This window comes from Lycorma delicatula, chromosome 13 (genome assembly GCF_047948215.1).
Source record: "Lycorma delicatula isolate Av1 chromosome 13, ASM4794821v1, whole genome shotgun sequence".
NCBI lineage: Eukaryota > Metazoa > Arthropoda > Insecta > Hemiptera > Fulgoridae > Lycorma > Lycorma delicatula.
The window spans coordinates 48630709-48656518 of NC_134467.1; the positions used below are offsets into that span (position 1 = coordinate 48630709).

Sequence of the window (25810 nt, forward strand, 5' to 3'; positions counted from 1 at the left end):
TGCACTTCACATCAGAAATAAATACCCGTCAATACCATTAGCATATGTTGTTCGCATGAAGGAGTCTTATGAAAATAGTAAAGAAACTTGTAAAGAGAAACATTCAGTATGAGAAATATTTATGGCATGTTTATAGAGATCTGAAAATAACACCGATTTTACTTGGACTGCAATTTGGAGAAGAATATTGCTGGTCAGGCATTAGTAAAACCAGAAAAAGTTTATCTTTCACCACTACATTAAGCTAGGTTTATTCAAAAATTTTGTTAAAGCAACAGATTGTAATTGTGCTGGGCTTCAGTTTCTAAAAAACAAATTCACTAATATAGGCAATGCTAAAATAATATCTGTTGGACCATAAATAAGAAAACTAATGAGTGATCCGGTGTTTGAATGACTTGGAGGCTGCTGCATTGAAATCATTTCAAACAACTTCCTTGGAAATCACAAGACCAGTAACTACAGAGAACTTGTGAGTGAACTTCAAAACTACAAAGAACTTGGGTGTAACATATCATCCAAAAGCTATTTCTTACATTAACATTTAGATTCTTTCCCTAACAATCTCAGCGCTATCAGTGATGAACATGGAGAACGCTTTCACCAGAAGATACCTACAATGGAAACACAATACCAGGGAAAATAGAACGCATTAGCATTAGCTGTCTACTGTTGAAATATAAAGAGGGATCTACCTACAGCAAATTACAGCAGAAAATCCAAACGAAATAGATTTTAGGAGACTACAAAATGCATGTAATGTATGTCATATTACGGTCACCACACACTTTTTGTTTCCAAATCTATTAATATATATGAAATCAGAATAAAAAATACTACAAGAATCAGTCATTCACTCTAATTTAACAAACAAAAAGTTAAATTTTGTTTACCAGTGACATTAATATTCAATAATTTAAGGTGTAATCATGTTTCATGAAGCTGTTCCAACCTAAATATAAATTTTTAAAACAACTTTGACAAAAATACTCTTACTATTCAACGTTTACTATAACTTTCCTTGTATAATTTTGATGACATTCACAAAGTTGACGAAAACACGGGATTATTATTATTATAATCTAAAAATTATTTAACTGTCTGGGAGGACAAAACTATTGTTCATGTTTACATTACGTACTTACAAATATAAACCAATAGACGTTTAAAAATACGTTGAAGAATAAATTATTAAAATAAAAAACCTACAAAAACGTAAACTACTAAAAACGGACGAACTTAACAATTTTTTCTTTAACACTGCACTTTTAAATAGAAAAAAATATAAACTGCAGATACAAAGTCTTATTTACAGTAATGCATATAATATAGTCAATAAATATTAATATTAGCATAATTACTTACGTCAGTTAAACAAATAAGGAATATAAAAAATCAACTAACAAACTTTCTACAGATTTTTATCAAATCAATATTAGATCAGTTATTAACTCAAGCAACACAACTCGCTAACGGACAACTATGCCGGACAAACACTCGGATCGATAATGCCAACATGAAAGTTAGCGTTAGTAAAGGGGAGAATTGTGAACGAGTCGTTCCTTCAATTCGATTCTTTATACTGAACGAAAGATTCGAGTAGCGGTTTGCAGGAGAAACCGATTCTTTTTACGATTTTAACAATGAATTGGGTAGGCGACAGGAAACCAAATCTTTCTCAATTACGATTCGATTCGAAGCAATCTTTCTTATGCGTAGTTTGTACTACCATACCAAATTCTAGCTTGCGTTTGTTTTCTTTATATCCACGTGAGGCATAACTTATTACATCACCATCACTAATATTTATTGAACATTCAGCAAATTTATTACTTCTGATTATAAAATATTTTCATTAACTGTGCCATTTAACTGAGTTAATCTTAAACAATTAAATTTTATCTGTAAGCCTTATAACCCATTTTTTATGTTTTATCACCATAACTCAGCGAACCATCAACTAGAGCGAAATGAAAGCCAAACATTTTTTTTTAAAAATCAACTCAAAAGTATATATATATATATATATATATATATCTTTTTTTTATTTTTAACCTCCGGAAGCACCGTCAGGAATTAATTCAGAGGGTGAATAAGGGTGATATGAATGAGTGTAAATGAAGTCTAGTCTTGTAAAGTATCAAGTCAACCAGTTCTGAAATGTATGGTTAATTGAAACCCAACCACCAAAGAACACCGGTATAGACGATCTAGTATTCAATTCCGTATAAAAGTAACTGCCTTTACTAGTAAAGGCAGTCAAGTCCTAGGACTTGAACCTTAGAACTCTAAAAAAATTAGCTGATTTGCGTAAACGCATTCACCACCAGACCAATCCGGTGGATAAAAGTATTAATAACTAGAAAATTGATCTTAAACTAATTTCTCTAAAGTTATAAATGACAAAATGAATAATTTAAAGTAATATAGCTTGTACCGCACCTTATTTTTGAGCGAGCCATTGATTCCGTCTTTTTTTTTGTATCACATCGATGTTATGATGTTACATTTACTCTGATGTTTTTACTACTTGTAATACGCGCACAGTTACACAGACTTTGTTTTTAAACATTTTTGGTTCTATTATTACAAAAAAATAATGAAAAATAATAATAAAAAATTAAGCAAAATAAATAATTAGTTAGTACCTTTCAAATAAACTTTATAATATTTTACATATTTACATGTAGAAATATATTTTTTTCGAAATTCTTTGATGTAAGTCTACTTCGTCTTTCTGTCATTAACTGTCCCGCTTTTAAAAAAAAATCGTTCACAGGGAACAGAGGTTGTAGGAATGCAAAGTCTAGTTTGCATTATTTTGAAAAATATTGGATAATTAACCGCTTTTCTTTCCACCAAGAGAGAGAATTTTGAGTTCTTGAGATGAGCGGTTCATTTATATATTTATCTAGCTCTAAAATTCCTGCTATTGTTGGGTTTGTATTAGTTAAAATCGGCGTTACTTTTTTTTATCAAAATCTGCCCGTGCAATTGAAATGCAGGGTTCAATCATTTCTTGTTCAGTTTCAAACCTATTGCCTTGTTCGACCTGAATACTTCGAACTTTCTGTGAAAGTTTTGTGTATGCATTTTGGTAACACGCTTCATCTTTAAAGCCTTGTTTTTTTTTTTAAAGCGAGTATGTAATAGCATGCTTTCAAGCAAAATATTATTATTTTCAACATCCTTAAACGTATGTTGTAGTCGGTCTAACATCTTTTTATCTACTTTAACGATTTCAGAATTTTGAGTAGATGATTTAATTTTAAGTGCGTGTCTTGTCATCTGTTTAATGAAAAAGATTTTTGAAGTAGCGGCAGTTCTTTGAGAACTTATTTCAATAGTTATCTCTTCAAACATTTTCAATAATTTGCACATTTCAGCTATAACTGTTCACTCATCAAATGTAATATTATTTAGAATAGGATTCTCCAAAGCGATAGTCGAAATTAGCGGTTCTTATATTTCTAATAATCTATTTAACATGTGCAGGAGTGAGTTCCATCGGGTAGGCGCTTCCTTTTTTTTTTTAAAGAGGTGGAGGAACCCCATTTACGGGCGCCTAAGCAGTGTTGGGCTCGCTAACAGGTTCCGCCAGTTATAACCAATGGCGTATGTATACCCGCGCACTACCGACTAAACCTCCACCCCTGGCTTCCCCCTTCCTGGGACTGCTTATAAAAGCATTTCATCAGAAGAAGGGGGAACCGCCCACACACACAGTCATAACAATCCAACAATGTCACGCACCACACAAACAACACTACCGGAAGCAACACATACAGCACGTCAAATACATACACCCCGACAACAACACACAAGAACCTGCAAAAAACAGGATACGCTACTAACATCCACAACACCCACACAGCCGTGAAGACAGAAATCAAATAGTCACACCGCATACCAGTAGCCACCATCAGACGCACGAGCAGTGTCTCCGGCCTCGTCACACCCAGGAAACCCCCCACACGTACGGGGAGCCCCCCTAGGCAGTCAGCCGAGGACCTGCCCGCCCCCGCGCCGCCATTCACATCTGCGGGACTCCTCATATAAATGCAGCTTCGTCATGACCGTCCTCACGAATCTTTCCACAGTTTTCCACCGTGCCTCACCTTGTAATAGGACTCGTAGGTTATTTTCAGGACGAAACATGTATTCACGTCTTAGGTGTTATGAACATTTACCGGTATTCTCTGAACCCACTCCTACCGTCTCGAAACAGTTTGACTCGTGCCTATTCCTCTGCCCTTTGATCTCTCATAAAACCTACGGGAGGAGCTATTTTACGCTTCAAATGATAAACAGGTATCGGAGAGTCGTCGGTAACATCAGGTAAAATAGAGTTCATATTCGGTATATCGGTGTCAATTGGCATCATACTAGTGGTAATGATTTCACAGTCATACATATTATCAAGTAAATCCCCAAATTCATTCTCGTAATACGCAACAACTTGCGCTTCCATTCTACGAGCAGTAGAAACAGGGCGACCGGACTACTGACAACAAGCAACATCTTATAGGATTATCACGTGTTAATAATGTGCGGCACGTGTAACCTTATAAGATATTATTGTCGGATGACGGGGATAGGAAAATAACAGACTAAACTGCTTGGATGTATCATACATATATTATTGTGTAATCTAGTATACATAATTGTGTTATTATCCGGATCCACATAGTCCGGTTACATTAATTATTTAAAACTAATTTATATCTATTTCGTATGGACTACATACTAAACTAAAAACGTCCTTTTCAGCCGCTATTGATGTAATTGTTGGTAGAGGTAATGTTTGTCTGTATAACGCTTCTTTAACTTTGTCGTTGTTATAGTCTGGTTTCATGTGATGTATTAGATGTAATTCTGTTGATATTCTTATGAAATATTTGAATTTCATTACTCCTGTTTCGTCTTCTAAATATGGTTGTCCTAGTGTCATACCTGGATATGTAACTCTGTTTTGGAATACACTTCCCGATCCTAGGTATTGAGTTCCGGTTATAGTGTGACTTAATAATTCTGTTCCTGGTTTTATTATTTGGTTTTTTATGGTTGTTCCTGTTACTCCTGGTATTAATGTGTCCCATTTTTCTATTTTATTTGGTTTGTAACAGTAGTTGTGTGTTAGAGTTGGGAAGTGTATTGTTTTTTTATATTCCTTTCTTTGTTCTATTTCTTCTTTTGTTATTATGTCTAGTGTATCGGAATATAGTTTGTTGTCTTCTGACTTTAAATGATATGTCGGACCGACGTCTTCCTTTTTCGTTGTTTTCAGTTCTAGTGGACATCTGTCGTATGTTCCTATGACTAGGTTTTGTGATCCTTCAAATTCGTATGTTGTGTAGTTTGTCGACCCTCCTTGTAGTAGTCTCTGTCTAAGTACATTGTAGATTTCTATTTTAATTTCTCCTTTTACCCATGTAACACCCCATGCTAATTTGTTTAGTTCATTGTAAAGATTAATTGTTTGATTGTTTGCAATTTCTTTATCACACCACATAGATGTCCAGAATCCTGCGTATTGATATGGAACTGGTATTGGTCCTTGGTCTGATGTGAAATCCAGTGTCATGCAGCGGCTGTTTTTTACGATGTTGTAGTAGCTGTTTCCTCCTTTGTTCCATACATTCAGGACCTGAGCATACGAAAGAATATAATTAGTGTTTTGTTTAGATTATATTATAACGTATACTTGCCTTTAGTGGTTGTGTCCATATCCTTCCCCTCCTGCTCCATCTCCTCCTGGTGGAATTATTAGGCTGTTGTCTGACTTGTCTGGTTTTCCTTTTGGTTTATTTTCTTTTCCGGCCATTTATCCTTTAGTTGTTTCTTCAGTCTTAATAGTTCTAGTACCTGTTGAATATATTATTTATTATTGTTTTTGTATGTAGTATTTGTTAGTTAGTTTATTTGTTTGTTATTATAAGTAATGTTTATAGTTACCTCTTCCTGGTGTATTTCGTCGTGTTGGTCGTCTATTGTGTGCTCCTCGTCGAGTTCTATCACTCTCTGAAGACTGTCTTCTCCTGTCATTATATATAAGATGGCAAAGTGTATAGGGTTTATTATTCCTGGAGGTTTGTCTATTCTGTTTTGTGGTAAGTCTGTTGTTATTGTGTAGTCTTCTTTTCTGTGGAATATGGTTTTTTTTTGAATTTGAATATTTTAATTCGTTTTTAGGGTGGCTAAGAAAAGTAACAGAAGAAGACTATAAAAAAGACTACATAGACAACTTCTGGAAATCGGGTGAAAACAGTGCATACGACGAACACAACCACGACTCCTACAAAAGGTACAAAGACGAACTGGAGGAGCTGGACGGGAGACGACTTCAAGAAGAAAATAGAACAAATATCACAAACAATGGACAGACTAACGCAACTAAACAAACCATGGGCGTGGCCGAACCAAATAACGGAGAAACAACTATACCCAACCATACAGAACAAATGGGGATCATCAATCTACATTGCTCCGAGACGTTACGTGACACTACTTCAGAAACGGAAACACGAACCGACAATAACGACAGACCAGCTAAACGACGTAAAACAAGTCATAACGAACACACATACACACAAGTTTGCCCCGGATCCGCTGAAGGAGCTGGATTCCATTTTCCAGCTGTTGGAAGCAGAGAATGGGAGAGGTCTTTACTTGCTCTTGGTGAACACGAGTTCTCAGAGTATTCGAAAGACGATATGGTCAAGCATATTAACCATATTAGACAAACCGACAATGACGTGGACACAACACGGACACAAAGGAGCAGAAGTCCTATGCTTCCACACAAAAACAGAAGACGAAACAATAACGGCGATAACGAAATCAAAAACAGAAACGATACAGACACTGCAGACGGACAATGTACCTCCTCCGTGGAGATTCATATACAAGACAATTTTCACACACATAATGACAGACAAAGAGGAGGCAGCCCCTCCGCCGGACCGTCAAATACTACAAAAAAAACGAGAACTAAACGAAAGACAACGGACACTAATGACAAAACGACTAAAACTAAACATAAACGAACAAGGACAGACAAGAAACGAACAAACGACACAGATACAACAGACACAAATGAACACAACAGACGACCAACTCCTGGACCAGATGATGACACAGAAGGAAAGGGAGTTGGAGACGATACTCAATGCGGATACACCTTCATCATCCACCACAACAACCAAAACGCAACATGGAGAGAGTCAAGCAAACGTTTATACAGAAACGAACCCCAATTCTCAATCTACAACCACGGGGACCACAGCCCAATCATATACTTCGGAGACAAAAAGGGGGGAAATAGTACAAGAACAAGAGAACGAATCGGACGATATCTACAACTTGACGCTGCGGGACTTACAGAAATGTATGTCACAACGCAAAAGATTTACAATCTTAGGGCATTCATTCTGTATTGCATCCGTAACGGCACGACCTCACTCCATCAGTATGGAATTAAACGATAAACCAGACTAACAAAACTAGAACGAGACATACAGAAATAATTAGAAACACAAACGGACATAACGGACCATACAATATGTAAACAATACTGGGAGGACAAAAAAGAAAACAAACGAATCGGAAAATGCAAAAACACAAACGTAGTAGACATAATAGAAAACCTAATAAGTGAACACAAAATAACATCATGCTCAGACTTGGAAAGCAAAATCGACATAGACACGAAACGACAATTAATGAAAGAATTCGGACTTAACATAGACAGCTATATCCAAAAAATCATACGATACAACAAATATGAAAACATAAAACAAATAAAACACCAATCACTAACGAGAATAATGGTAGACACATTCAAAAAATACACAGAAGACTACGAAATAGAAGAAGAAGACATACAAAGGGCAAAATGGATAGAATACATGTTAACAGAAAATCAAATAGAACCAAAAGAGTTATTTGCATGGACAGAGATCATAAAAACCAAACGTTACAAAAAAATAAACGGACTAGTATTATACGGAAACACCAACGCAGGAAAATCACTATTAATAGATAATCTAATAGGACCTACACAACCAGAAGAAATACCACGAGAACGAGATAACAGTGGATTCCACCTAGACCAACTACCCAACGCAACACCAACAAAGCAGACACTGCACTGATGAAAAATTTCAAATCTCTTGCGTTTTGTACTTGTAAGACGATCAAAAGGTGTCTGCACAGCAATAACTCTGTTGTGAAAGGCATTAGCATTGACGTTTCTTTTTCACTCGATACAAATACTTTTGGCTCCCTCGAATGAGTCAGAGATATAGAAATGAGCATTATCCCTAAATATAGCAGACGCTATATTTACTGCTATTATACTATATATTTATACCGCTATATTTACTATTTTCACTGTTTTGACAGGTCACGATCTCACGCTCATGAGTTTGGAAGAAATGCTCGACGCCCGATTCTATATTGTTAAAGAAGCCCTCTGATTATTCTTCAGACGGAGTAGGCTTGATAAGTCCATCGTTGAACTTCCACATTAAATGCAAGTTCACCGACAGTCACACGGGGCAAATCGGTATTCAGGTAGACTGGCCTATCTACCGACTATTGCAAGAAGAAATTGGCACCGGCTAACTTCCCGTTGCCTATAACTTTAAAATGACATCGTTCATTTCGTTCGACGTATTGATTTTGCTGCACGATGACCGATTGCAAAATTGCTACGTTTATTTCATCGGTGTTCATTTCGAAATCAAGTTGCACGTTAGCGTACAAGTGATATTATGCAAGAGATATTCAGCGCATTTTTATTTTATTAGCATCGACGCAGAGTTCGCGGTTGAAATCGGAAACTTCCGGATACGGTTTTTGAAATTCGCATTTGATTTTCAAATGAGCGCGTTAGGGGTGCAGATGATAATTTTTTATACGACTGCCCAAAAAGCAGTGTAGTTATTTAGGGAGTGTGTATGAATGTGTGTTTGTTCTACCATAGCGGCTCAACGGCTGAACCGATTTAGATGTATTATCCTGCATTGAAATTTTTATGTTACAGGGTGTCATAGGCTACATATATATATATATATATATATACTTGGTAATATAAAAAAAGTAATTTCAAATTTTTTAAACATATACTGTAAGTATATATATTATATACAAATATTTATTTATGTAGCCTATGACACTCCCAGTAATGTAAGGAGTCCAACACAGTTACATGTAAACTGGTCCAGCCATTGAGCTGCTACAGTGGAACAAACATACATTCATTTATACATCCTAAATACATTTTAATCGTTTTTGGGAAGTCATATAATATGTCTAGATTTATTCAGATGTACCAAACTAATATTTATATTTACTTAAGAATATTACAAAGTGTAATAACATATATATATATATGTTTATTGACAATTTGTAATATAAATAACATATAAATATAATATATAATAAAATATAAATAATAATATAATATATTATTATTATATTATATATAATATAAATATAATTACACTTTGTAATATTTTATATATATATATATATATATATATATATATGTACATAGCTTATGAAACTTCTGGTAACATAAAGATTCCAACACGGTGTTGTACATCTAAATCAGTTCAGTCATTGAGCTGCTACGGTAGAACGTACATAAATAAATACACCCTAAATATATTACACTCCATTTTGAGCAGTCGTGTAAAAACTAAATTACCATATGCTTAAATAATATTTTGTCAACTTTTTGTTATTTTTAGCAGAGAAAGGTGATCAACCTGAGATTTTTACAGACTGGCCTTCAAAATAAAAATAATGCTACAGTTTCTTATCAGTTTTATAACCATATGGCTATTTTTATGAGTTTTTAATCTTATAATACAAATTTTTTCATTATTTTTAATATAGTCAAATAAGTATGTTACACTTATTTACTGAGGTGGCGATTAGGCAAATCTGTCAAGTGAATAATCATTATTGGTTTTCACTTGCCACTCTGCCTGAATCTGACTATCGAGGTGCTATGTAAGCATACCTTAATTTTTATTTCTTTATGTGTGGTCTCCACATTTGAATTTGAATTTGACTGTGGGTAACACCAGCTGAATCCGGTAGTTTGGTGATCATAACCGACAGCCTACAGTTTGGAAGCATGACAGAATTTTGAATTAATTTTATGTAGCGTGGTTTGATAAATCACTTAAATACCCTCTTAATGTTTCACTTAAGTACTTTCACCCACCCGGTTGGTCTGGTGGTGAACTCATCATTGCAAATCAGCTGATTTTGAAGTCAAGTAAGGTTGAAATCCTAGCAAAGGCAATTACCTTTATACGGATTTAAATATTAGATTGTGGATACCGGTGGTTCTTTGGTGGTTGGGTTTCAATTAACCATACATGTCAGGAATGGTCGACTTTGAGGCTGTACAAGACTACACTTCATTTACAATCATACATATCATCCTCATTCATCCTCAAAGTAATACCTTACGATGGTTCTGAAGGCTAAACAGAAATACAAAAGGTACTTTTTAAATGAATGCTTATTTAGTCACCGACATATTTCTCTGAAAACTTGATGAAGAAAATGACTGTAGTTTTGTTTTTGCGTTTTGTATACATGGTTTCATCAATCTTAACAAATTTATTCATAAACCATATTTTTAACACAATTACGATGGTAAATTACTTATTATCCACAATTTAGTAATAAATTTTATTGCAATGCAAATAGGAAACTTACATGTACATCATTTTTCAACATAGTCCTCTTGCACTTCAACGCACTTGGTCCATCGTCGCACAAGCTAGGAGATGTCCTCATAAAAGAAGGTTTTCGGTCGAACTGCGAGCCAGGAATGGACCGTTTCGTCCGAGGTAAATCGACGGTCCCTTAATGCCAATTTTGGTGGACCAAACAAGCGGTAGTCAGAAGGGGCAAGACTATACGAAGGACGAGCCGGTACTTCAAAGTCGAGTTTCTGAAGCGTTTCAGCAGTGTATGCAGCAAGTATGTAGACCGGCATTGTCGGGCAACAACACAACACCTTTCGACAGCTGTCCTCGGCGTTTGCTTCGAATCGCAAGCTTCAGCTTGGCAGTAAGCATCTCACTGTAACGCGCACTATTTATTGTCGATGAAGTTCGGCCCCTGATACACCTTCCGATCACAAAAAACGGATCGCTGAACGTTGCTGTTCTTTGGTGCAAACAGAAAGCTGAACAGCCACGGTTAACAGAAGGCAGTGATAACGGAACTAACCTAGCAGCATCAAACTTGCACACACATAACAATTAAACCACGCATGCATTTGCGCAACACGACAGTACTACCAACATAAACAAAAATATAACTAAATTGCGGATAATAATTGACTTACCCTCGTACTTGTTCCAATGCCAAAATAAAATTTCATGATAAAACACCGATTCATTTCATAAATCCTATCAAGCTTTTTGTGGTTTCCCACTCTAGATTAACCATTTCTTTGCTCCTGTATTATAGAAAACAAAGCACGATAAGAATGTTGTCCTTCAAACCTATTTCCTACTTTAAGAACACTTCTAAAATATTTTTTTTGGTCCATTGCCCAAACAGTTTGAAGTAGTTGGCAAGGATGGTTATTGCCGCACGTGATATTTGTGTAAAAAATATACTGTTTTTGGAGAAACATAATCAGAACCAATCCCACCCAACAATTTACATATTTCTGGAGTATAGATTAACAAGAGTACCGAATAATTATAAATTAAATATAACAATAAGTATGTTATTTTCGCTTGTTATACTTGGGGATATGTTATACATGTATTTTAACAAGATAGATGAGATGAAATGATTTGAGGTGAAAAGATTTTTAGCTTTTGCCAGGTATCAAACATAACTCTAGATAATCTATAACCTAGTACCTTAACTGCTAAGCTAGGCCAGTAGCTTAGCTGGCCTGCAGTAAGCCTACTGCTTTGGTTACATTTCAGATTACAGTTTCAGTTGCAGAATGCAAAATTTAAAAAAAGTTACGTTTTTCAAAATAAGCTAATTATATTTGGTAAGATGATAAAAAGATTTTAATATTGTATTAAATGATTACTGTTATTGAATCGGAGAAAACTGGCATTCACTATTTCTACGACTATATCCATTACGTAGAAAACAAGTTGTAAATGTTGTGTGGCAAATGTAAAATTGGTTTCTGTAGAGCTCATTAATTATACTCTATTAGGTAGTCATAAATGGTTTACCTTATTCCTTGCCTGGACCCTTAATATTGTAAACGAGCGAGACATTATCCTGGTATTGCACAGCGGCGTAGCAAGAGGAGTACAAGAGCAGAAATCTGTCCCTGGGCACAGCATCTAAGGGGTGTAATATAGATGTTACCGATTATCGACTAGTAGCAGACGTAATATTGAAACAATTTGATAATAAATTACCTTTCAAAGATCGTTAATCACAGTCTTACAACAAAGCATCTCTAATTTCTGGCTACAAAACAAGAGAGCAACAAAGATTTGCTGCCTTTAACTCAAAAAATACATCTGTTAACTGTGATAACCAAATACTTAATTTAGTCGGGATTCGATTTTAGTCTTGAGGTATGAGGTATGATACTTTTCAGTACTGCACAACCTATGTACGTTTATTTTTCACAGTCCACTGTTCGATCAGAGACTGAAAACTGCTCTTGGTGTATCGGTGAATTCAGAGTCAGAAAATTGTTGGAATAGAAACTGTTAAACTGAGATCACTCGGTAGAACTAATGGAAAATATAGCAGATGATCAGGATGAAAATTAAGACACAAGAAGTGTTGCGATTCAGTTGTTACATCAGATTTTATGTTTAAGTTTCTGGTTCTTCTTCGATTCTGAAATGCTATACTTTCACTTTATTTATTATTTTTTTCAGCAAAGTATTATAAAGAATTTAACAAAATAAGATGTCAAGCTATAGATCTTCTATAGATCTCAAGCTATATAAAGTATATTTGATTACTGGTAATTTGGTAAAAATTAAAAAAACAAAAAACTAAGATTAACAAGTACTTTTAAAAGCCTATATTATCATACGACAGTTATGAGGAATCATTTGTTGTGAGGTGCATATGGGTTTTTCAACAAATTTGGTGTTATTCCCATACACAATAATTGTGTATGTAACTGTTTGTCATGTTTTTTTTTTTTTTTAAGTTACATCTACCAATGTGACATGTGGCTGAATACAGTTAGTAGAAAACAAACATCTAGCGGCTAGCTCTTTGAAAAATGTTATCTCTACCTACCTTCAAAATGCAAGGTCTATAATACCAGAGGTGCAACTAGGATTTTCAACACCCAGGGACAAACTAAGTTTTCACGCCCCTTGTGACAAAATGTGAGTTGTAAAGGAGACCGTCATGCTTTCCTGGGAATTTTTGAGTTTTAGAACACAAAAACCTACATTTCATGGCGTATCTTTAGCGTATGAAGAGGATGAAAAATCTGACAACACGGTTGTAGCACTTTCCTTTCGTGGCTAAAAGCACGATCCAAGAAAGTTCTAGAACTGTGGATTGTTTCTGATGCACGGCTTATAAGCACACACTTCGATTTAAAATATTATCATTTTATTAAAATTTAATATTTTTCGTTTATTTAATTCAATGATTCTCACTACAGCATGCACGCATGATGTATTTATGTTGTGCGGGTGATGAGGTACTAGCGACGATGGTCAGCACTAATTAAACTAATATAATTTTTCAACATACATAGAACAAATTTCGCTTGTACAGTTGGTAGACCGTTCTGGCCATGAGACTTAACACACCAGGTACCATGTCGACCGGGCAATCAAATTCAAGACCCAGCCAGACTGTTACTTTTTTACGCTTTAAATATTATTCATTTATTTAATTCTACCGCTCGCCTGTGATGTTACAACATAGTAGAGTACAATAGCATTTTTTGGGAAGGGGTGTGATTTTGCAAAATTTTTTTTGAAAATACTGTTATTTTCTAATCGTTAACAAATGTGCCTAAGAAAAATACGACCTTAATTAGACAAAATGTTGAGCTGCTGAGGGTGACATTGCTGTACACCCTCATGCCCTTGACCTTTTAAGTTGAAAATTTAATGGCATCAACGCCCCATATATAGAAGTTATCTGATCAAGTTTGGTCAAGATCAGTCCAGTAGTAACGGAGATAAAAGGTGATTTAGAGGCCAACATCAAATACACACACACACGCGCCCGCGCGCGCTAACATTCGTGAAATTTCTATTTCGTTTTTTTTTGTTTTTCAGGTTCCTTAGATGTTAAAACATCAAGATTCGGTGAAAACCGCATATGCCCAAATTGGATCGATTATAGCAGAGCTGTAGCTCTGCTATAGCGCTGTCTAGATGGGAAAGTAAAAGTAGAATAATTAAAGCAACGATGGTACTTTGAGATATAATTGAATAACAGTGAAGGACAGAATCAAGAAACAAAAATGTGTAATCCTATACTTGCCAAGATCGACCGGTTTTACAAAAGGCTTTATGACAACACCGTGAATTTCCATAACGTTGCTCAAGATATTCTGGCTTTACAAGAGTATTTCCTAGAAAACAGTGATGCCATATCCGAGAATTCTCTCGAAGAAGTAAAGGAACTGCGCAATATTTGCGATCTCAAAGTTAGAAAAACTGGCTGGAGAAACAGATGATGTAAGGCTAACAATAGAAAATGAAATGCTATGAATGATGAAAAGTACGCTTGAAAAAATAGACACGGAAATGGGATACAGATTTATCAACTTGAAAAAATTGCTTTCTCATCGTTTATTCCTTTCTTTTAGATATAAAGCAACTGATGTTGCAGAGAGCACCATCGACGAAGAGAAGAACTGATGGTGCAAGAGGACCATCAGGAATTAATTCAGAGGGTGAATAAGGGTGATATGAATGATTGTAAATGAAGCGTAGTTTTGTACAGTGTCAGTTCGACCGCTCCTGAGATGTGTGGTGAATTGAAACCCGATCAACAAAGAACACCGGTATAAATTCATCTCTATCTGTTAACTATGTCGTTTGCAAAGGACTCATAAGGAATACTCAGAAAGGTCCTGCGCCTATAAAAAACGAAATAGAATACGGTAGAAGACAAAATAATCAGATGAACGTACAGAAAATATCACATGTTATCAAACAAAGAAGGATCGTCTTTTACATTCACCCGCAAGAATAAACTCTTAACGTGCCGACAAACAGGAGAATGTAAGAAAGGATAACAAATGAACACCGAAGAAAATTAATTCATCGCCGAGAAAAAAATTGCAAAACATCTCGGATTTCCAGAATAAACAAAAACAACGTAAGTATACCCGGGAAGAAAAGAGTAAAGGAAAATACTGGGAAACGATGAAGGATACAGAGAAAGAAAGTTAATCGGGTGAAATAATGTAGTACACAATATCTAAAAAATAAAAAAAACATCAAAAATCTTTCTAATGCGCAAACTTACTTTTATTTTTAATAAAAAAACATTACTTGTAATAATAAAATTTAGTAAACTACATGTTACAAAATGAATAATAATAATATTTATAATTACGATGAAAATAAATAACGCGTAATAAAATTAAAAAATAAACCAACAGTAACGCAGATGACATTTATGACTGCGTGACAATTAACTCTTTAAAATCAACATGTTATAAACATAAGAAAGCATTATCATAATGTATAGCTTTCTTTAAACAAGTTACGGTAGCGATATAAAATGCCGAATAGCACAGGCGAAACGAGCTTTTAGTCAGAAATATAATTTGTTTACGTCAAAAATTAATTTAAACGTCAGAAAAAGATTTTTTAAAGTATATGTTAGGAGCGTCGCTTTATATTAAGTGAAACTTGGACGTTCGGAGTACCCGAGAGGAAAAGATTAGAAGCTTTTGAAATGCGGTGCGATAAGAGAATGTTAAAAATCAGACGGGTGGATAAAGTGAAAAATGAAGAGGTGTTGCGGCAAATCGACGGAGAAAGAAGCGTTTGGAAAAATATAGTTAAAAAGAAGAGACAGACTTTTAGGCCGCATATTAAGGCATCCTGGAATAATCGCTTTAATATTGGAGGCACAGGTAGAAGGAAAAAATTGTGCAGGCAGGCGACTTTTGGAATATGTAAAACAAATTGTAAGGGATGTAAGATGTACGGAGTATACCGAAATGATGAAACGACTAGCACGAAATAGAGAATATTGGAGAGCTGCATTAACCGGTCAAATGACTGAACACAAAAAAAAAGTTACACATATAAATAAAAAAGAAAATATCCATTCTGATTTACGATAAAAAAACATTTATGTTATCGAAGAAACGGCTGGGCACAACGAAGGAATGAATAAATATTAAATAAAATTACATGGAAACAAGAAATAGATTAATAATATGTCTGCAACTAAGGTACTTAGAAATACGACATAAGGAAGCAAAATCAAGAGAAACACTATCGCACTTCCTACATGAATATTCATTACCGCAATTACCGTTTGATATATTCAGTTTACCGAGCCTAAGTAGAATATCATTTTCCTTTGAATCGTATTTATTTTCTATTATTAATTTCTTTAAATTTTTCAATAAATTTATTTTAATCGCATTCAATTTATACGTTTTTAATTTCATAATAATCATTGAAGCGTAGATCGGAAAAAGTTCTTGAATCCTTTTCTCGTTACAAACGAATAAACTTTTAGACTCTAAAATGAGATTTTTATCGAACTTTGACAACCGACAACAAAATTTATAATAAGAAAAATTATTAATTATATTAGTAAGCTTCATTTTATTCGACTCGATTTCGCAAGCGTTAAGATGATAATCGTATTCCGAATATTTATTCGATTCTCTAACGCTTTTTTCTGAAAATATTAAAACTAAATGTTTAATATACGCTTTAAGAGTTTCCGCGAAAACACAGTGATGCGAAGCGTATTCAAACGGAGTCTCACCGAAAATATTTTTAGCATTAATTTCCGCATCGCCGTATATAATTAACGTATTTAAAACATCTTCTGAATCGGCAAAATGAAGAGGGGTATTTAACTCGCGGTCTGACCGCTTAGGATACGCACCCTTTTCTATCATCGTATTAATTAACGCTGCGTCTCTGCGATTAATAACGGCGTACATTAACGGCGTCCTCCCTTCGTCGTCGACATTATCGATATCGATACCGAATAAATTAATAAGTTTATCCATAAATTCTGCATCCGCAGCGTTGCCGACGATTTTATTTATCGTCTGTGAATCTTTTTTTAATATATCAAGACGATCTCGCAACAGGGTAAGCGCAAGTTCTTTATATTTAAACAGTTTAACTAACGTCGCTACGAATATGTTACCTCGTTTATCCTCTTCGAAGATATCTTCTTTATATCGTAACACTTCGATCGCTTTTTCAACATTTCTATCCTCACCGATAGCGCAAAGCAAAGGAGTGTCATCTTCGTGAAGATTGTCCAGAGCGACGTATAAATCCGCACCGTGATCTAAAAGCAAACGGAAAATTTTATCGTCGCCGATACATTCGTTCGATAACGCAAAGAACAAAGGAGTACGGCCTTGTTTATCGACAGCGTTTACATTCGCTCCTTTTTTTATTAACGCGGTAATTATTTCCAAGTCAGGATTTAGAAATTTATACCTACCGCGAATGGCGACCGTTAAAGCCGTCTCGCCGCGGTTATTACTTAAATTTACATCGGCTCCTGATTCGAGAAGAATATCGACGAGTTCTTTACTGCTATTTTTCCATAATACGTTCGACAAAATGGTTTCGCCGTATTTATCTTGTTTATTAATATCGGCTCCATAATTAATAAGAATTTTCGCGAGTTCTTTACAATCGGATAAAATTGCACGCTTTAACGGAAATTCCCCTTCATTATCTTCCAAATTTACATCCGCTCCGCAATCTATAAGTTTAACAACGATGTCGTGATCGCATTTATTAGTAATAGCGTAAATTAACGGCGTACGTCCGCATTCATCTACCGCATTAACATCCGCACCGTTACAAATAATATCGAAAATAATACTTTTATTCGTATTTAATTTAATTACGTAATTCAAAAAAGTTTTGCTGGAAACTGCTTCCCGATTCGGAATTATTTTAGCGCTATATCTATTTGTATTGCTATTCTTCAAAAGTTGTACAGAAAATGGTAACTCGTCCTGGTTTTTAAGTTTATTAACATCCGCTCCTTTATAGATCATATAATTAATTATGTCTTCGTCGTTAGGATATAAAATCGCGTACAACAAACAAGATTTCCCTTCATTGTCGACCGCATTGACATCGGCCTCCGAATCTATTAGTATACCGATAATGTTTTTATCGTTATTTTTTAAGGCGTACATTAACGGTGTACACCCGTACCGGTCGCGTTTATTAATAGTTTTACGAGTTATCAATTTACGAATCGTATTCCCGTCGTATTTGTTATTTATCGCGCATATCAAAGGGCTTTCATCGTATTTACCGACCGCATTAACAGCTCCGTTATCGTTAAGGACCGATATAATATCATCGTCTCGTCTGAGTTCCAAAGCCGCTAAAAGCGGATTGGTATTGCATTCGGCGATATAATTTGTCTTAAGATTAGCTCCGTTGCCGATCAATTCGACAATACAGTCTTTGCCGTAATTGTTTTTTAACGCTAATACAAGCGGCGTTTCGCACAAGCCATTCAACGCATGTACAGACGCACCGTCGGTGATCAACCGACGAATAAGTTTCGTACTTCTGTTTTTCTTGCTTAGTGCAGAAAATAAAACTTTATTCTCCGTCTGAAATTTACTACTTTCAACGATATTAGATCCCCTATTTAAAAGTTCAAACCATAAATTTTCATCGGTTGTAGACGCAGCGTTTATCAGAGGTATTTCGCCACAACGATTTTCAGAATTAACATTCGCTCCGCTATCTAATAATAATTTAATCGTATTCAAATCGTCACCGACGCAAAAACGTTTAACGGCTAAATGTAATATTGTATTTTTATAGCCGTCGCAAATCTCGTTTACATTCGCTCCCGTTTCGATAATATATTTTATAAAACTTACATTTCTTTTACTTATTATCGACTGTAATAAAGGCGAAATACCTCTCATGTCAGTACTATTAATATTTCCACCCTTATCGATCAATCGTCGTATCGTATCGATACCGGATCCCCGCATAATAGCGATGTTAATAATGGATGTTAAAATATCGGATATATCAAATATATTATTACTTTCCAAGTAATTTAACAAAACGGTAAACATTTCTTTACTTTTTACTTTATAAAATAAATAATACGCTTTAAAATTTGTCATTAAGGATTTGATTTTCACTTCATCCCTTATCAGTAACTCGTTCACTTCATCTACATTATTATTACATATTAACTTTATAAGATTATCGTAAACCATTTTCAAATTTATCGTTCTAGATATTTTGTATAAAGCAAATAATAACAGAAGACGTCTTTCCCGAGTCGCAAAATTTCAGATCTGAAACAAATAATAAAAGTAATGTTAACCGCAAAATATAAAAAAGGTAACGGATAGATAATTCAGGTTTACAATTATTATGATGTTATAAGTCGTGCGATAAGAAGCCGATATAAAAACAAAAAAAATTCGATGTGGGCACCACGAGACTTACTTGCACGCCTATTAAATTACAAATACACATTTTTTTTAAATGAAAAGTACGTAAAATTTTATTTAATTAATAAATTTTGATATTTTTTCATATATAATTTTTTTATTGTTATTATTGAATTATTTATCGTAAATTTGTTTTACAATCGTTATTAAAAAATCGATATATTTAAATTAAAAAAAAAAGAAGATGAAGTCTGATTCGAGCCGATGTGTCTTCCCTTTCTAAGATGGAAATTTTTCATTAATTAGAATTTCATTCGGCTATAACTCTGGAACCGATGAAAATAAGTACCGCTTATGAAAGATATACGAGGTATGTGAGAAAAGTAATGAGATCGGCAACACAGCGAACGATTTGGCAACGCTGTGTCTACGCTAGGTCTGCGCTAGATCGGTGTGTTCAACTTGTGTCCCGCGACAGGCAAGTGAGGATTCCGAACTTCAACGAAACAGGGCGATTGTAGTCGCGCGCCGCACTACTCTTGGCGCTTTATTTGAACGCGCGAAGATGCATGAACATATCAAGCGATCGGATTTATTATTAAATAATATTAATATTAAGGGATAAAAATTAGGACAAAATTCTATTCTTTGTTTAATACAGCAAATGAAAAATAATAAAATAAAAACAGAAAATAAAAAAAAAAACCATAACCGGATTTAAACAATAAAAAATAAAAAAAAAGAATGAAAAAAAAAATTGAAAATGAGTAAAAAAATGAACGAAACATTAAAAAAAATTTAAAATTGTTAAAAATATAACAAACTTATCTGTAATTTTAAAAACAAATAATAGAATGAAAAAAAAATTATGAAATTAGGAAATTGACCGAAGCTGAAATATCGTAAAATCGTAATAAAGAAAAGTTCACAAAGTAAAAAAATTAATAATATTGGAAAGTAGAGAAAACAATGCTACTATCGGATAACAAATTTATTGCAAAATCGTGTTTTTCTTGTACAGTGGGAGCAATTATGGAATTCGTCGGTTTCTGCCTTTGCTTTTTGGTAGACAGAAATTTCCGTTGAGGATCAAATTTTTGACGTTTCGTTGGCGGTTCTTCTGATGAAAACATGACACTTTGTGTCATAGAATTTGCCGCTCGCATGGTTGTTTGAGTCTGGACTGTTCTGGACATCTTACTAATCAATTCTAAGTCTGTATCCGAATTAGCTTCAGATAGCATATCTGGTAATCGATTCAAGATGCGGTCTTTTTTCCTTTGCAATTTTTTTTCTGTTTGACCTGTAAATTGAAAATAAAAAGTTTCAACTGAAATAATTTTTCGGTTATTCTGTTAATAATTGTTCTTAAAAATGTTGTTTTACCTGATAATTTCTCGGTATTTTGAAGATCTCTGTTATGACTCGTTACAAGATTGCATTGTTTAGGTATTTCCTGCATATAGTCATAAATCAATCGTTAAAATTTACGAGTCACCGTAAAACGACACGTTCAGTAAAACGACACGATGCAAGTTCAGCATCCTCACTTGCCTGTCGAGAGACACAAGCGGTCTGTTCATCCTCTCCACACGCTCAGTACGAGTTCAACCCCGTTCAGCCAACAGGTTATTTTTGACAGCGCCATCGGTGAAATTGTGTTTTTTGTTATGCGTTACGAAAACGGAGCGTCGCAGTTTAGAGCGACTTTTGCAGTCAAGTTTTGCGTTAAACCTGGGGAATCCGCGAGTGTGACCTTGAAAAAGTATAAATAGGCCTATCGGGAACATCGCTTTTCAAGAGCGCAAGTTTTCCGCCGGCACAAATCATTTTTGGAAGGGGGAGAACACGTAGAAGATCAACCTCGCTCAGGGAGACCTTCGACTTCAAAATCTGACGAAAACGTTGAGCGTGTGAGGGTTCTTGTGAGATCAGACGTCGTTTAACAACAAAGATGACGAGTGAACGGTTAAATTTAAACGCTTTCACCGTACATCAAATTTTGACAGACGATTTGGACATGCGAAAGGTTTGTGCGAAATCGGCGCCGAAAAACCTCATAACGGAACAGAAGAACGATCGAAGAAAAGTGAGCGTCGATCTTCTCGAGAGGATCGACAACGACCAAGAATTCTTCAATCGTGTGATCACAGATGACGAATCCTGGATATTTGAGTACGATCCTGAAACAAAGCGGCAAACCGAAGAGTGGCACACTCCGTCATCTCCTCGATCGAAAAAATGTCGAATGAGCAAATCAAAGATCAAAACCGTACCGATTTGCTTATATCACAGTAGGGGTATCGTGCATAAAGTATTTATTCCTCCAGAACAAACTGTCATCCACGTGTTTCACAAAGGTGTCCTTGAAAGGCCGAGGAAAAGAGCGATTCGCGCGAGACCAGACATTGCAGACAAGCGGGTGCTTCATCGTGACAATGCCTCGTGTCGCACGGCCATTTCCATCGGGGAATTTTTGACCTCAAAACGCATTCCCGTGGTTCATCAACCTCCCTGTTCACCTGATTTGAGTCCTTGTGACTTTTTCCTTTTCCATAAACCGAAACGTGTCTTAAAAGGACGTCATTTTGGAACATTCAAAAGACTGTGACCGACCGGTTGAAGCCTTCCAGCGCTGCTACTAAGAGCGGGAACAACGACTCCGCCGGTGTATAGCCGTCCAAGGAAACTACTTTGAAGGGGATAGCATTGTTGTTTGAAAAAAGTAAAAACTTTGGTAAATAAAAAGTTAGTTTCATTACTTTTTCACACGCCTCGTATTTTTGAAAAGCTCTGAATGAAAGGTTATTAGCGCATTAAGAGTTTTGGATTTTGGGGGGTTTTGGACACTTTTGGTTCAGTCGATTGCAATCAAAAAGGGAGGTGCACAATTAGATGTTACAGCAGTCCTAAATCCAAAATTTCAACATCTTACGGCTAATAGTTTTTGAGTTACGCGAGATACACACATACGTACAGACATCACGTCGAAACTATTCAAAATGGATTCACGGCTGATCAAAATGGATATTTATGTTGAAATTTGAAAACCGAAATTTTTCGCGATTACAATACTTCCTTTAATTCGTACAAGGAAGTATTAATCGCTTAAAGATGACAAAATATGTTAAACGTCCGGTCAAAATTTTTTCTTGAACCCGCCTGGACAACACAAAACAATCGACAAACTTTTATTAACCTTAATTAAAGAATTACGGGTTAATCGGTAAATAATTTGATACGATCAGAAATTTGGATATCTTTTTATATCGAGCCTACGTTTAGAAAGTGCATTTTAAAGCGGGTGAAAAAACTATTCTACAAGTCGTGTACGATCCACAAAGAATATATTGAAATATATTTATATTATGAAATATATTTTTAAAAATCACAGTTTAATGAATATCGACAAACCTCCCCAACCCCACCATTTTCTGAAACGTTAATGATAATAAAAAGTACGGACGACATTTATAAATCGATTACTGGAAAAATTCTATAACCACTCGCGGCCGAGTACCCGCGCAGATAACAAGGGACTATGCTTATGAGACCTGTTTTGATGTCTCGATGTGTTTTCCGACTACTAAGGGTGTTTATTTGTATTCTAGGACAAAAATTTCATATGCAATAGCGAAATTTACACAACGGTATATTTATCTTGTTTATGCAGCGGCTGATTTAAAAGTTACTAACCTATTTCCAAAAATTATAAATTTTCATCGTTTTAAAATTATTGATTTTTCAATAAAATATAATGAATTTGTCGTATTTTGTTACTTAATTAGGCAAACAATATTGGTGATGTTCTATGCATATTCGTCTGGATTATTTATTCCTAAATCGCTATTATGTCGGAATAATATTAGACCCGAAAATATGAAAATAGGAAACGTACGTTTCTTTTTTTTTACTTTATTACAAATAATTTATTTTTTCGTTTCAACGTTCCTTTTGAAGGTTATGTGTAAAATAAAAAGTTGTGCGATAAAAAAAAAATCGGATGTAAAGTTTTTCCACGCGCGCTTTGAACCGCATTCTACAAGGACGGGCGGTATGATGAAGCGGGGGGACTCCAATACCCTCTGAGCAAGTAGCGAGTGATACCGACGTCCAAAAGGAAGGTAAACAGCGACGTAGTATGTGAATATTAGCCAAATTCACTAAACTATACTTATTTAGTCGAAGCGGTGATCTAAAACAGTCCGAGAAGAAACGGTCAGAATAATATAGCCGTCAGAAGTAGCGTCAATAGTCGGATGGTGAGGGGGTGAGGGACAGCCTTCAGTGAAGCGGCCGTCTGTCCGTGCTTACGCGGGTGGGCGGCGGCGATGTAGCTGCGGGGCTCCTACGCCCTCCTGCCTTGTCACCCCAGGGGTTATGACGTACTTAATTGCAAAACCGGCCCCGAGCGGAGAGAAACGGTGAAACCGGAGTTTTAGTAGTTAGGGTGCGGGCTCTACAATAACATCTAGCCGAACCCGTGCGAGTGAGTCCGACCCTCCCACGCCTCGACGGGGGTGCGTAAATAATGGTATTTCTCCGCAACATCGATAAAAAAAAAACTAAATTCTAAGAATTAAATACTTCAGACGACTGAAATAGTAATATTTTTTCTATCTCATCCTAGTAAACAAAACAAAAGCCTTTCGACTACAAGACCGTCATCGACGTCTCGTTCTCTGATTTTATATATTTTTTCTTTTAAGACATCAATTTGTGTACGACTCGCTGAAATGCTGTGAGGCTGAAATTTATCTCGTTTTTTTCCTGAATAATTACCCACAATTTACGATGGAATGAATGTTTGTATAGATTAACGGTCATAACGTAAAGGTATATAAATGGACGTAGCGGTAATAAAATCACTGGATGCGTGAATCATTATTATGCTGTAATTTAAAATAACAATGCGCTATTACACAGAAAACGTACCGATGAAAATTGAAAACTAATTAATTATAAGTACGAATTATATCCGTAAAGGGAAAGGCGCTAAGCCGACCTTCTCCGTCAACACCGTAAACATTACTCATCTAGTAAATTAACACTAGTTTCAAAATCACCGCTCGCGCCAGAGCGCGCCTACTGACAGCGGCAATAACCAAACGATAGAAAATATATGAATGTAACTCAATTATTATCCGCAATTTAGTTATATTTTTGTTATGTCGGTAGTACTGTCGCGTTGCGTAAATGAGACAAGCGCGGTTTAATTGTTATGTCTGTGCAGATTTGACGCTGCTAGGTTAGTTCCATTATCGCTACCCTGCCGATAATCGTGGCCGCTCCGCTTTCTGTTAGCACCGAAGAAGAACGACGTTCAGCGATCCTTTTTTTGAGATCGGAAGGCGTATCAGGGGCCGAAATTCATCGAAGACTTTCGGTACAGTACGGCAACAGCGTGTTGCCGCAACGTAGTGTCTACCGACGGATTGAAAAACGGTTCGTGAAAATGAAAAAAAAACGGTCGCACAAGTGTTACGCGCGACGAAGGAGCCGGACGACCGTTTACCGCCACAAATGAGGAAAACATTGAGCGTGCGCGCGACACGGTTTTCTTAGATAGACGAGTAACTGTCGCTGAAGCGGCACATCGTCTGCAAGTTAATCACGATTCTGCCTACGAAATCATCCGCAACAGACTCGGGTTTCATAAAGTCTGTGCAAGACCGGTCCCAAAACGAACACACAGTCGCATAAACAAAACGCGCTTGGACATCTGCCAAAAACATTTGGATCGCTACGGTAACGAATAGGACATCTTCTTAGACAGAATCGGTGACGAAACACGGATCCGTAATTACGACCCGTAGAGTAAACGGCAGAGTACGGAATGGAAACGTCCAAATTCGCCCTGCAAAAAAAAGTTCAAGACCCGACCGTCCGCAGGAAAACTGACGCTTACGGTTTTTCGGGAATCACAAGGCCCGGTACTGGAATACTACGAGGAAAGGGGCGCGACAATAAACAGCGGGCGTTACAGCGAGATGCTTACTGCCGAGCTGAAGCCTGCGATTCGAAGCGAACGCCGAGGACTGCTGTCGAAAGGTATTGTGTTGTGGCACGACAACGCCCGTCCACATACTGCTGCCCGCTCTGCTGAAACGCTCCAGAAATTGAACTTTGAAGTACCGGTTCGTTCTCCGTATAGTCCTGATCTTGCCCCTTCTGACTACCGCTTGTTCGGTC

The 25810-nt window shown here is 35.9% G+C and overlaps 1 protein-coding gene across 4 annotated transcripts in view; it reads right to left on the reverse strand.

Annotated features, from left to right (window-relative positions):
- LOC142333644 (uncharacterized) overlaps nt 1-25810 on the reverse strand; it is a 62878-nt gene that overhangs the window by 21459 nt on the left and 15609 nt on the right. The window contains exon 1 of one of the 4 annotated variants that reach the window (XM_075381018.1): nt 1366-1492. The exons of 2 other annotated variants lie outside the window; for them this stretch is intronic. Coding sequence is in view for 1 of the 2 variants with exons in the window: in XM_075381016.1 (XP_075237131.1) it covers nt 16379-19438 (3060 nt within the window). In the remaining variant the exon portion in view is untranslated. Of the gene's footprint in view, nt 1-1365; nt 1493-15478; nt 19520-25810 lie in introns of those variants that run through there. One more of the 4 variants, XM_075381016.1, reaches the window with a different exon arrangement.